The following is a 13,814-nucleotide window of genomic DNA, read 5'->3' as shown; positions in this document are numbered from 1 at the left end:
AAACCCGGCAAACCACCAACGCAAATAGATTCGTACCGCCCAATTAGTTTGCTAGCGACTTTCTCCAAGATTTTTGAACGGATTCTGCTAAGTCGCCTAATGGAGCTGCCGCAGATAACAGATATTATACCACAACACCAATTTGGCTTCAGGAAGTCACACGGTTGCCCTGAACAAGTCCATCGCTTGGTCAATCATGTTACACATGGCTTTGAACACAAGCTATACTCCGTTGGCGTCTTTTTAGATGTCAAACAAGCCTTCGACAAGGTGTGGCACGAAGGTCTCCTGTACAAGATCAAAAATCTGCTTCCTGAACCATACTACTGCATTTTAAGATCGTTCATTTCCGACCGGACCTTTGAGGTTGCAGTGCGGGACTCAAGATCCAGCTTGGAACGGATATGTGCAGGCGTACCACAGGGAAGTGTACTTGGACCCTTCCTGTATACGCTGTACACTGCTGACATCCCAGCCCCCGTTAGTAACAACGAAGAAGGCCTCCCGGTGAACCTGCTCCTAGCCACCTACGCTGACGACACAGCTATGATTGCATCCCATGCGTCATTGCAAACCGCCTCCAATGCAGTCCAGGAATGGCTGCATACAATGGAGCGATGGGCTGCTAAATGGAATGTGGCTATTAACAGCTCCAAGTCGGCATGCGTCACGTTCTCTTTGCGACGAGGAACTTGCTCAGGCCTCACCTTTAACGGAGAAGTGATTAACAGCGTCACATCACACTGCTATCTCGGCGTACACCTGGACCGGGCGCTGATCTGGAGAGCCCACATTACGGCCGTCAAGCAGAAATCGCTCGAAAAATTAAAAAAGCTCAACTGGCTTCTGCATTCCAGCAAGCTGAACATAAAAAACAAGGTGCTTTTGATTAAAGCTGTCCTTACACCAACCTGGACGTACGCCATCCAAGTATGGGGGACCGCCTCCAAAAGCCAACTGGACAGACTGAGAGTCGTCCAATCAAGAGCTGCGCGGCATGCATCCGGGATGCCGTGGTACGTCTCCAATTACGTCATCGAGCGAGACCTGAGGCTCACTTTGGTTGGTGACCAAATTAACTTCCACAGCAGCCGATATGCGGATAGGCTAGCGGCACACCCAAATCCGTTGGCGAGCGATCTCGTTGACCCCATTCCCCTCCGACGGCTGAAGAGATTTCACCCCAGCGATCTCCCTACTCGCAAGATCTCCTAGTTACCCTTTGTTTGTAATTGTGTTGTATATAGTTTTTAGTCCCCACTCGTTAATTTTCACTAATCGAACTGAACGATTCCCCAAGAAGCTCGAAGTTTATCTTAAGTTTGCTTGAGGTTGATTTGAATGCCGTTTATTAAACAGTGAACATTTGATTAAATTGAATCCTTTTAAATACATGCGTTCGTTTTGAAAGGGTTATAAATCAATTTATTTGTATAAGACTTAACAAAATTGTGTTCTTAGTTTTATTCAGAATTACCCTCTTATGTGGTTACAATCTTGTCTGAATAGTTTATACCTTAGGTTTGATACCTTAGTTTTCCTTCACTTCTGAGCTGCTGTATTCATTGCTATGTATTAATTTAAAATACAAGTCACTAAAGCAGAACATAAACATTAAATTTAAAAATTATCAAAGGGACTTCTCTTGCCACAGTATTATTATTAATTAATATTACATTTCAATTATTTTCATAAATATTAATCGTACTGCATATTATAGTAATGCATTAATTATGATTCAAATGCAAGCTTCTCACATTTGTGCTGAACCTAATCCCGTTGCTGGCGCTTCAGAAATAAAAGCAAAAGCAAGTGTCTGGCAACTTGTTTTGTATTGCCTGTTGGGCTGTCATTTAGCGTGGCCTGGCAAATTAGCATGGATTGCGCACTTTTTAGCACAAGACACGAGACGATGCTGAAAACTTACTTTACTTTAGTGTGTGTGTGTGTGTTGTGTGTTTTTTTTTTAGGGGTGCTGTTGCACAAGTAGCAAGTGTCACGCAAGTAGCAAGAAAAGCGGCACACAAAACACTCGAAAAAGAAATACAAAATGTTTGCCTGCTGAGCAGCTGCTGGCGCTGGAGCCAGGTGTGGCATTAGCAGCTGTTGACATATATACTACAAGGCAAGGCGGCAGCGTACAACATGTCGTATAAGTATTTTAATTAAGCATCAAGAGGCGCTCACACACAGTCAGACAGACAACTTAAGTTTGCGTTCGCGTTGAGTCGCGTTTTAATTAAGATCCTACTAAACTAAAACAGGCTGTCGTTAGCTGCAAGGGGGCGTGGCTGGGCGTTGAGTGCGCTAGTGCTTGGCAAAACGAAAAGTTTTCATTTAAGCTAAACTCAGAGCAGAAATTTAATTTACTTTGGCAAAACTTGTGGCGGCAGCTGCGGCAACAGCAACATTAAAAAAAAACTGCTAGCATCAACGACAACAAATAAAACACAAGTTGCACATCATGTAGATGACTCATACGCCATGTGGGCGGCATCAAGCCAAGGTGCAAGCTGGCCTGAAATATCAGTTACCACGCCACCGGCGACAGGTGGCAGCGACAACAGCGCTGACAATACACACAGACACACACTAACAAACACACAAAAACGTGGGCGTGCGTGTAAAATAAATGTAACGGTTCGCCAGTTGCCGTTATGCGCCAAAAGCAACCTTAAAATGCTTGCATATGTAGCTGAAAAATAAACACGTTGACTGCCAGTTGTAAAATTTTCATTTATCTGCAGTAACTGCATTAAAAAAGGCAAGAAAAATATTTTTTATGCAAAATAAGTTTGTTTAATAACTTTGATTCAAATGAAAACATTTTTAAAGCGTGTTTCAGTGTTGACAGAATTTCATGAGTTCAAATAGCTAGAAAAATGCTAGTTTATTTTTTATCTATTTTAAATGCAAAGAAGGGTTTATGTTTTTTTTTTATACATTCTGAATAATTACTCTAACGTGAATTGTGTGATTAATTTCAATACGAAATTTCTGCAACTTCAGCAAATCCGCTCTTATTTTTATTAAAAGCAACCTTCTCTTAATAATATTCTACCAAGCATTCAAAATGTCCTTGAAACAAAAATGTAACTTATTAGCTAGTTTATACATTTAGCTTTCAGAGATGTCTTCAATCAAAAGAAGACCCAAAACAAACCTTACTTGTCATCATTTCAAAACACAAGAGACCATTTTTATATTTTTAAAAATGTTTTGAAAACTATTTTCGACATTACAATATTTAAGAGTCTATTTATATATTTATAAAAAATTTTCTTTAAAAATAAATTATTATTTGGGAGAGCAAAAATTGTAATTAAACTTAATAAAATATTTAGCTAAATATCCAATGCAATTTAAATGTTTTTCAAATGTCAACACGTCTAGCTGTAAAACTGCTTAAATGCCAACACTGCTGCAGACTTTGGCAACTTACTTATGCAAATATTTAATGAAATATTAAATTTGCCATATTTTTTGGTTGCGCACTTGGAATTTCAAGTTTTACTGCTTCAGCTTAAGTGCATGCCTTAGTTTCTAATGCAATTAGCTCGCGTGCATTTGCAGCGTTCGTTTCGTTATGCGCTTAAAACTTGAACAGCACGCTCTTATTGTATTAAGTGCAAGCTTTGGCAAGTCAATCAAAGCAAATACACACACACACACAGAGAAATAGTAAAGCAAAGGAATCGATAAATGCAATTGCAATTGAGTTGTGGGCAAACTTTGTTGGCGCCTTATAAGATTACAAGCTGCAGCTGAATCGCTTTAGTTGCAACAATGTCATTTAAATGCTGCATGTAAACAAGTGCATAAATTTGCATGACAGCATATTAATTGCGCCAACTGTGCGTATGCGCAATATTCGTCAGATCAAGTCAGCAGCACGCTTAGAAACACTTTTGAGCACAAAAGTCTTGAGCTACGTGGCGCTATGCGATATGTTACGTGACCCGATACAGTGCGTTTGAAAAGTATGCGTACGTGTACGTTATAACATAATAAGCAAACAAATGCAGCCCTGGCCCATGCTCAATACACAGGGCAACTAGATATTTCAACATGTGGGACACACACCCTCGAACACATTTGAATTTACATACATTTAAGGCCAAGCTGCTGCTGCAGACATTTTATGGCATAATCGTGGCATGCAACTCGAATATTCCTTCTTGCCACAAACTACAAACTGCATGCCAGCATGTGCGGCAAGCAAGCGTTGCACACTTGCATTTACTACTATTATTATTTTCTTTTTGGCATGCAAATAAATATTATTGCTTTTAAGTGGCATGCCACAATGCACACCAGCTCGCTCTCTCTCTCTCTCTCTCTCTCTCTTGGGCACAACAGGTGGCTGTGGCCTGCCTTAAGCCCATGAGAATGCTTTCAAAAAACTTTAATTTATATGTGGTTTATAGTAGAAAAATGAGCACCGTGGAGCTTATTGTCAGTTTTGGTAAGCTAAGGCTTAGGATACTTAAATATCAAGCCAAGAAAATTTATAGCTACAACTTCTTATCGATCATGTACAGATAAATTTATTTATAATATCTAATGTGTGCCATCAGCTGAAGTATCGCAATAAGGTTGCCACTTAGTCAGACACAGATATGTGCACATTAAATATATATATAGCCAGATTCATTGAAATCGCTTCACTGAATTAGTTAAATTGTATGTTAAGAATTAAGTTTTGAATCGCTTGTGTATTCTAAAATTGTAAGAATTGTATATAAAATTAAAATTATATTGTATTGTATAAGAGTCAAAGTTGCTCCATTTTCATAATGTAACATTTTGTTTTTGTTTAGTTTATTTAAACTAAATAGATTTATTAATTGAGTAGCTGCAATCAGTTGAATCTGTTCAAATTTTTTTATGTTATTCATATGAATTTGTATTCAATAAAAAATATGAATGTTATGTGTGTATTATTCATTGATAATTCTTGATAAACAATTAGGGTCCGTTAACGAAAACTTTTTCAAGCCGTGCAGAGTAAACGATTCAATATAAAATGAATGTTATGTGTTTTATTTATTGATACACACATAACATTTATTTTATATTGAATCACAACTCTGTACGGTTTAAAAAAGTTTTCGTTAACGAACCTTAATTGTTTATTAAGAATTGGCAATTTTTTGTACAAAAATATTTATGGTTTTGCTAGAATTTTCAGCAACATTATATATTTTTATTTTAGTGAATTACATATCAAAATACTTATTATTTTATTGTTTCACTCCTTACTATTTGCCTGTTGCCAATCATTTTTTGTAAGCGTTCAGATTGGTCTTGTTGCAAGATATACTTGAAGCTTCTGCGCTTTAGTCTGGTAATGCCAATACCAAGCAAAAACTATACATAAATGTATCAAAACAAGCACAGTAATATTAATAGGAAGTCAGCATTATTTACTTACTTAATTTAATTTACTTTAAGTTATTGCTGTTTAAATTGTGTGTATTGCACATTTAGTTTTAATAAAAATTTATGCTCTGAGCACAAATACCCGCAAATGTGTCAAAATAACCCACAGTGCATAAGTGTTAAGGCCAACAACAAGTTGTTGCAAACTTGCTAAATCCCCGTTAAAGCTGCAGCTTGCAGCTTCGAGCAGCAGCAGCTGCCACATAGACAGACAATGTTATTTGCAATACTTAAGAGCGACAGGTGAACAACCAAATATTTCAGTTTAGCCAAGTCAAGCGATTTAGTGCGCCAACAAGAAAGCTTTTATAATATTAAAAGCGTATAAAAAAGTTCGACATGTTGATTTTTTTGTTGTTATTGTCTCGTCGTCGTCGTCGTCGTCTTGTCTGACATGAGTGAGTGTTGGGCTGAGTGCATGTGAATTGACAAGTGTAAAGTGAGTTTGAGTTCATAGCTTTTGCGTTTGCTCTCGTCAAATATTTGCCAGTCAATATTTAAGCTTGCAATATGCTTTACTTGCATATTGATCAATTTTATAGCGCTATAGTTAGCTAGAAAAAAGAAGCAATTACTTTGAAGTAAACGTAATTCAGCAAAATAAAGTTAAGCTGAAAAATGAATGCACAAGCAAAATGCAAGAATGAAATTAAATTTCTAGGAATTTAGCAGCTGCGTAGAAGTTCAATATTGAATATTGAATTCTAATAATAAATGCAATGCATGTTTTGAATTTCTAGAAAATTTGTAGCTCGCTAGCACTAACTTAAATTCCTTTTGTATGCAAACAAAGCAAGCAGCATTTATAAACATTGTTATTATTATACAAACTACACACACACGCACACACAGAGACTTTCTAATTGTCTGCAAATTGTAGCAAACACCTTGTTCTATGTCTAAGCAAGCAATGCGGTTGTGAAAATGAACTTGAAAGTGCAAAGTTTGCGGCAAAGTCTTAAGCAAACAGCAACTGCTGCTGCTGCTGCTGCTGCTTGTGCTTTGTTGGCCTAGAAATTATTTACCCGAACTTAAATGACTTGGCTTGAGGCTAAAAAGTGCACTACCGCAAAATCAAAGTTTATTTAGTGACAGTCACTTGGGCAAAGCCAAAGCAGCACACAGTGCAAATTTCCGCAAGCCAAATGAGAAAATAAGTAAAAATACTTAGTATATAGCAACGGTCGAGTAGGAATAACTAAGGAGCTGCACACACACACACACACAAGTATGCTAGCTGTTAAAACATATGTGTGCGTGTGTTTGTGTGTGTGTGTGGCAATCATAGTTGTCTACAGGTGACAAGCCCACAATGCTTATGGCTAGAGGATATTAAAAAACTATTTTACAGCTGCTTTCATAGTGGACCAGAGCCAGAGGCAACGAGTTTGCTTTGTGAGTTTCCTTGACTTTGTGCACAGCACTGCGCCCATTGATGCCTGTGCCCACATATGTTTACACAATATTTACAAAAGTGCATGCTAAGCCACGCTGTGATCTTGATTTAAAGCCCTAACATATTTTCCTATTCAAATTCAAGCTATAAAAATGTGAAGCTACTGGCCAAGTGCGAGGACTTTCATGCTAATTGTTGTAGTGTGAATTCATGTGCTGGCAAAATTAAATACAAAACACATTTAACAAGCGATTTCCTTATATGAACTATAAGGAACTTCATTCTTATTAGATTGTAGGCAGCTAGAAATAGCCTGAATAGTTTAATACCTTATGTTGTTCCTTACTCTAGTCGCATATTGTTTTACTCTTTTATCTATGAACAGCAAACTTACAATGAAGTGTACAAAAATGTTTTATGTTAAATACATTTAGCAATTTTGTATAAATAGTGAGAATCACAGCCAAAGTTGTTAGAGAGACTTGAGTTCAATTTTAGAAAGAACTGGCATTGATTTAAAAAAAGACTTCAAAGCTGCTTAATATTTTCAAAGACTTCTCACACTCTGCTCTGACTTAGTGCTAGTTACTCACAACAAAATAAGATAAAATAAAATTGTTAGTTAAAGTTCAATAGTTAAAATAGAGTAGAGTCGATGGCCTTAGTAGCTAGCACTCACCATCTTTAGTTCTTATATTAGTTTGTATATTAAATAATCTTGTAAATAAATAAATAAAATAGAGAAAGTTGAATTCAATTTTGAATAGACCTGGCATTGATTTAAAATAATGTTTTAAAGCTGTTTAAGATTTTCAAACACTTCTCACACTCTGCTCTGGCTTAGTGCTAGTTAATTAGAATTAAATAGGATAAAATACAATTGTTATTTATAGTTCAATAGTTGAAGTAGCGAAATTTAAGTTTCATTTAAAAAGACTCTTCACGCTCTACTCAAGCAATTAGCCACTTTAACATGCTAAACTGGCAGCAAGTCTGCAATTTATGCTAGCCAACTAGCTAGCCGGCTGAAAGGAGCAAGAGCGCTCGGCTCTTCGCCAACTTGAACATGAACAACACATGTCGCTGTTATTTTCTTTACTTTCTTTTCTTTTCACCTACATGCCGTTTGTTATGCATTTATGTTGTTAACACGTGTTCAAATCATACGTGCACATAAAGTTAAAGTAGTTTTGAATATCCTTTATGTGTGTGTGTGTTGTGTGTGTCTGTGTGTGTGGCGCAGCTTGCTGCAAGCTCTCTCGCTATTGTTGGCCAATGTTTTGATAAATTGCTTTGAGCAGGCAGCAGCTTTTGTGGGTGACTGTGCAGTCCTTTGTGAGTCACTCAAAAACAGTTAAGCTTAAACGGCATTTGCATGCATATATGCATATGTATGCGCATGTGTGTGTGTGTGTGTGTTTAGTTTGGCAACCATCAATTTAGCTGCAGCTGCAGCCAGCGCCTTGGCCCATTTGTATTTACACACGCTGAGATTTCTATAAAGCGCTTTGAGCCCTTTGGCTCTGCTAAACTGTTTCAGGTTAGCCAAAGTAAATACCAACGAAATGTTTCTACTAAATTAATTCGTATAATGCATTCAAGCTTACCCAGCAATTTGCATTGATAGCTAGCAAAATATTTTCAAAGCAGCAGCAACAAAAACTAAATACAAGCAATTTGCATATAAAATAGCTTAAGCTAAATGACTAAAGTTCAAGTGCTCAAATATGTAGAAAATAAAAAACATTTACAAAGCTGTTTGGCAAAGTTTTAAGCGAGATGTTAACAAAATTTTGTGATTGATTTAAATGACAACAAGAAATTTTACACTTTGTTTATAAAATATAAAGTAGCTGTGTAAAAAACTTTGTACAGCTGCTGCTGCTAAAAATAAACTGATTGCTATAAAGTTATTATTTTGTATAATATTATAAGAACATGAATTTTTGCTAAAAGTTTTGAGTTTCAAAATTAGGCAATAAAACAAACAACAAGCAAATTAAATATAAAGTAAGTAAGCAGTGGAGCTATTAAAGTATAATCTTGCTTGAAGACTAAGTAATAGTCTGGAGCTTACATATATACAAACACTTCAGATTGTAACTGAGCTCTCTAAGGTAAGCAATTAGGCGTCCTGCGTGTTGCCTTGAAAGGACATTAACCTAATTGGCTTTTATGCTGGCAACATCTTTGGCTTTGGCTAATAAAATTGCTGCAGCATTACACGCACACTTAAAAATTTGAGCTCGACTTGTAAATGACAAAATACACACACACACACACACACACATACACACACACACATACATATATATTATAGCTGCTTGCTTAGCTTTTTACTTACGTTTGGTTGCCAGGGCACAAAAGGTAAGCAGCTTATAAAAAAAATTGTGAGTATTTTTAGCGGCGAAAACCTTTTGAAATTGCTAACTGTATGTGTGTGTGTGTGTGTGTGACCCAGGTGACCCTTATATATATGTATGTGTGTATTAAGACTGTTAGGGATGTGTTGTCGTGGCGCTATTAACACCTTGGCTTCTTGTTAATTAAGCTGGCCGTTAATGTTGCTAAGCCTTTGAGGCTTGAACGGCGCTTGATTTGTCAATTTGGTTAATGGCGCTGCTCAGTCAGTAAATTAATTAACTGATGTGCTAACGGCCGCAATTTGTTGTGCTATCAAATAAATTTTAATTAATCTGCCTAGGCAACTTTAATTTATATGTAAATAAACAAGAAATGTTTATGGCTGATTGGCAGCATCAAATGTTTGCCAGCAGCTGCCTTAAGACCTTTGCCATTTGCATGATTTTACGCTAAGACACAAAAAAAAAAGCTATTATTGGCGCACTGCAAAAGGACAAAGGACAACGACATCAAATGCCGCAGACAGACTCGCAGCTCTCGCACTTTATTGTTGGTAGGTAATGTGGCAGGCAAAGCGTCAACGCAGACATTTATTCATTTATGGTGATACATAATGCTCTTAACTTTCGGCTTTCCATTTGTTCCCCGCACTGCCATAAAAAACACACGCAACAAAACAAAAACAATGCTAAAATATATGTATAAAAAACAACTGCAAGGTCAGACACATTCGCTTCGATTTACGACTTTACATAGCATATGCGAAAATAAAAAAAAATGCGATTGTATCCAAAGCTTTGAGTGTTTCAAGTCATACACAAAATTTGTTGGCCTAAAAGCTTTTAAGCCCTGCCAGCACTCAAATGAGTCATAACTGATAATCTGTCATTAAATTAAATCATAAATTGGGGGCAATAAAAGCTTTGTTAAGGTGTCTATAATTTATATAGAAACAAAAGTCAGGAGCATAAATTCAAATAATGATTAGCAATTGTAGTTATCAAATTTTGTAGATAAAATAATAATTCAATTGCTCAATTATTTAATTTTCTTTTGCTATAAAATAGCTGCTATCAATTAATTTAATATTATTATTGAGCTAATTCAATTAAGTTAATTTCTAGCAGATGATGTCTATGACTATGAAGTGTCTTTAGTTATAATTTTGAACGAAATTCTCTTCGGAGGTGTCTTTAGTTATTAACTTTGGAGGCTCCTAGTTGCTCAGTCTTTGCCTTTACTCTAAATTTCAGCTGTGCATTATTTACTCATTAGCTATATTCACCAAAATTTAAGTAATTGATAAGTAAACGTAATTGAAATTTAACAACTAACAGCTGCAAACTCAATCAGGAGTTGTCAGCAGCGTGTTAAGGTCGCGCCAAACTTAACAAATGCTTGAGTTAACATTTGTATTTGATTAAATTGCAGCCAAGTGTGGCGCTCTGTTTGATTACATTTGTAAGTCAGTGTGCTGCGCATATTTTTTTTATACACATTTGACAATTTGTGTGTGTGGGTAGTGTCAAGTCGAAATTCTTTGGCTGTCAGTAACATGAGTAGCAACAAAAGTATGCATCACATAACAGCATTTCAAGTGGCATGCAACAGCATATAGATAAAATATATATATTTGTGTGGCTGCTGCCCCACTTGAGCAACAAAAGGCGCTTAAGTGATTCACAGCGTTCAATCATTGTCCTTGACAGGCTCATCAGCATTGATGGCTGAGTGATAAGGCGCCGCTTTGGCATAAGTGCTGCCCACTAAGCTCGCGCCTTACTCTTTCTGCTTATTGTTTTTAGCGCATTCAAACTGATAGGCGTATACTTAATGCCATTAATTATTTAATTGTCACCGCAAAATCTCTAGCAAATTAACATTCAATTAATTCAAATCAATGGGCGGCCAAACATACGCGCCAGCTTATTAAAGTGCAAATGACAGTTGCATTTTAGTTTTTAAAGCCTTTTTTGTTTATTGTCTTTTTAATTTATGCAATACTTTATTAATTTACTGACAAATCACAGCAATTATGTAGTTCGTGGCAATTTAACATATGCACAAATATAAATATATAAATAATTAATTATTTGCAGTGTTAAAAAGCACTCACAAAAAAGTTTTTGCTTTAATTATAAAGCAAGTTGGACACAGCCGTTAAGCTGCGACCCTTTTATATGAACTAAAGTTCATTAGAGCAAGAACAAAAAGTTGAATTTAACTTTTAGTTTTGAAGCTTAAAGCATAAAGTTGAGCGCAAGCGTTAAGCTTAAAGTTAAATTATGAAAACTTGAAGTGCATTTAGCTAGTGAGTGAGATTTGCTTTCAGCTGAACTAAAGGCACATTTGCTATATTTCTCTACAGAGTCTCATAATGCAGCTGTATTTTTTTTATAATTTGCCAAGCATTTAAAATTTAACTAAACTGCAGCAAAATATTTTTTATTTTCATAGCTAGCATAGCAAACTAAAAGTTTATTTAATGCAATGCAAATTTTTAATTAAATCAAAAACTATGCGAAAACACGTTGATGTTATTAGCACAGCCACAAATGCTAATGTTGCCGAACATATGAAATTTAATTAATTGTGCAACAGTGAAAATTATAAATAAATATATAAACTCACAAAAAAATACAAATGTGCTTATAGTTGATTAAAACTCAAAAGCCTTTGGGGCTACATGTGCTAACAACTTAATCAACTTCCAACTGCTGATTGAGCATTTTGCAATCAAATATGCCAGCCAACAAAAAAAAAAAAAAAATAGAAAAATAAATACAATGAAAGCAGCCAGTGGCTATTTTGAGAGTATTCAGCAGATTACATGCAATTGTGGCAAACGATTTAGGTTCAGTGGGTTTGATTATAATTTTTGCCCTTTTATTTGATTTACTTTTATCTTTGCTGCAGCATCTGCAACATTTGGCATGGCAATTTGTACGCAGGTTGGCCGAGCGCACACGCATTGACGCTTGATTTTGGGTGGTAAAAAATCTGCCACATGATTGCGTTCAATTTACAGTTTTGACAGCAATCAAATTGCAAATTGTTGTCATAAAAAAAAATCGAAAGTTCGACTAAGCAAGCGCAGCTCGGTTTATAGTTAAAAATTTATTATACAAACAACACGCACTCGCTCTCAGTTTGAACTGACTACAAAGCGTTATCAGAACAATAAATTCAAGTATATAAATTTTTTTTTACACACACACACACACACACGCATTGGAAAATGTTTCTGCGAGACGATAGCAAACAAATGCAGACTGCGGCGGCTCAGCGGCCAGCGCCTTTTGTGGCTGCAGTTAAGCGTGGACCCTTTACGCTTACACAGCCGGTTTACAACAATGCAGAGGAGCCTGAAACAGAGCACAAGATGCATAGTCACACTTTCAATATCAACATCAAGGCGCTGAAGAACAATCACAAGTATCACAAGCGCATTATACCCGCGCCAGTGTCCAAGAAGAGCGTGCCCCGAATCAAGTCGCGCTCGCATTTGGCTGTGAACGAGAAGCGAGATTTGTATAAACAGCATCGCGATCGCTTGGCCAATATCAAGGGCAAGGTGAACACTTGTCTGCCGCCGCCCAAGCAGCCGGTGAAGGAGGGCAGCGGCATGGAGCTGTCCTACATGGAAATGCTTGCCGCGCTCTATCGCAAGAGCAACGACACGCTGCGCACATTTACCAAGTCGCCGGATCGTCTGGCCGCTGGGCGCTGGCGCAACACCAGCGTCGCACGTGAGAAGGAGCGCAAGCAGCAGGAGAAGAACAAGAAGTATCATGTGGGCGGCGGACTCTTCGATCCGCATGCGGGCAAAACTAGACGCAACAAAGTCAAGGCGCCCAAGAGCTTTAGCTATGAGGTGCCGCTGCATGTTTTACATCGCTATGAGGATCTGATGAGTGTCTGCGATGTCCAAGTGCTGTGCAAGCTGCTGCGTCCGCAAATCTTTATGGACTTCGAGGTCACAGGCACGCGCATCATGGGCCGCCTGGCCATACAGCTCTTCACCGAGGCCTGCCCGGAGGTTGTGCTGGAATTTATGCGCGTCTGCACCACCGGCAATCCGCATTTAATTTGCTTCACTCGCACCTTTGCGCCCATTTGGCTGGAGGGCAAAATAGCGCTGGATCCGCAGCGTAAGCTGGACATGAGCAACATCGAGCATGACTTTGAGGTGCTCAACCATGGCGTCGATGCTGGCATCTTATCCTTCCCCAGTCGCTATGTGCGCGGCAATTCGTCACGCACTTCGCTCAACTTCTCCATCAGCTTCAAGCCGCTGTCCATTCTCAATGGCAAGCGCATTGCCTTTGGCAAGGTGCGCAAGGGTCTGCAGCTCCTGGAGCGCATTCATGAGGCCACCGCACACTTGCCCAGCAATAATGGCGTAGTTAAGCTCACGGGCTGCGGCATTCTTTAGACGCTGAGGCCTCTGGCGTATTATTGTGAGCTAAGCAAATGACATTTCTTGTATATGGGGGGCTATATATATTTTAAAATTGTTTCTCATTTGAAAAATATATAAATTGTATGTTGACTCAAGTTAGCGCAGCTTGAAAATAAATGAAGCTTTGATAATTTAACAAACTAATGGCCA

The 13,814-nt window shown here is 37.6% G+C and overlaps 2 protein-coding genes across 2 annotated transcripts in view; both read left to right on the top strand.

The window, feature by feature from the left end:
- LOC108596675 (5-hydroxytryptamine receptor 1A) overlaps nt 1-13,814 on the top strand; it is a 57,114-nt gene that overhangs the window by 19,979 nt on the left and 23,321 nt on the right. The window lies entirely within an intron of this gene.
- On the top strand, nt 12,343-13,785 carry LOC108596676. Its single transcript, XM_017982687.2, has one exon. It carries the CDS (start codon nt 12,441-12,443, stop codon nt 13,635-13,637), a length of 1,197 nt encoding a protein of 398 aa, XP_017838176.1. The 5' UTR covers nt 12,343-12,440; the 3' UTR covers nt 13,638-13,785.

This window comes from Drosophila busckii, chromosome 2R (genome assembly GCF_011750605.1).
Source record: "Drosophila busckii strain San Diego stock center, stock number 13000-0081.31 chromosome 2R, ASM1175060v1, whole genome shotgun sequence".
Classification (NCBI taxonomy): domain Eukaryota; kingdom Metazoa; phylum Arthropoda; class Insecta; order Diptera; family Drosophilidae; genus Drosophila; species Drosophila busckii.
Note: the sequence above shows the minus strand (reverse complement) of the source record. Positions and strands in the feature narration are given on the sequence as shown.

What these genes read in the sequence shown, in the direction of transcription:
- LOC108596676 (XM_017982687.2), top strand. Translation starts at nt 12,441, where the DNA reads ATGTTTCTGCGAGACGATAGCAAACAAATGCAGACTGCGGCGGCTCAG.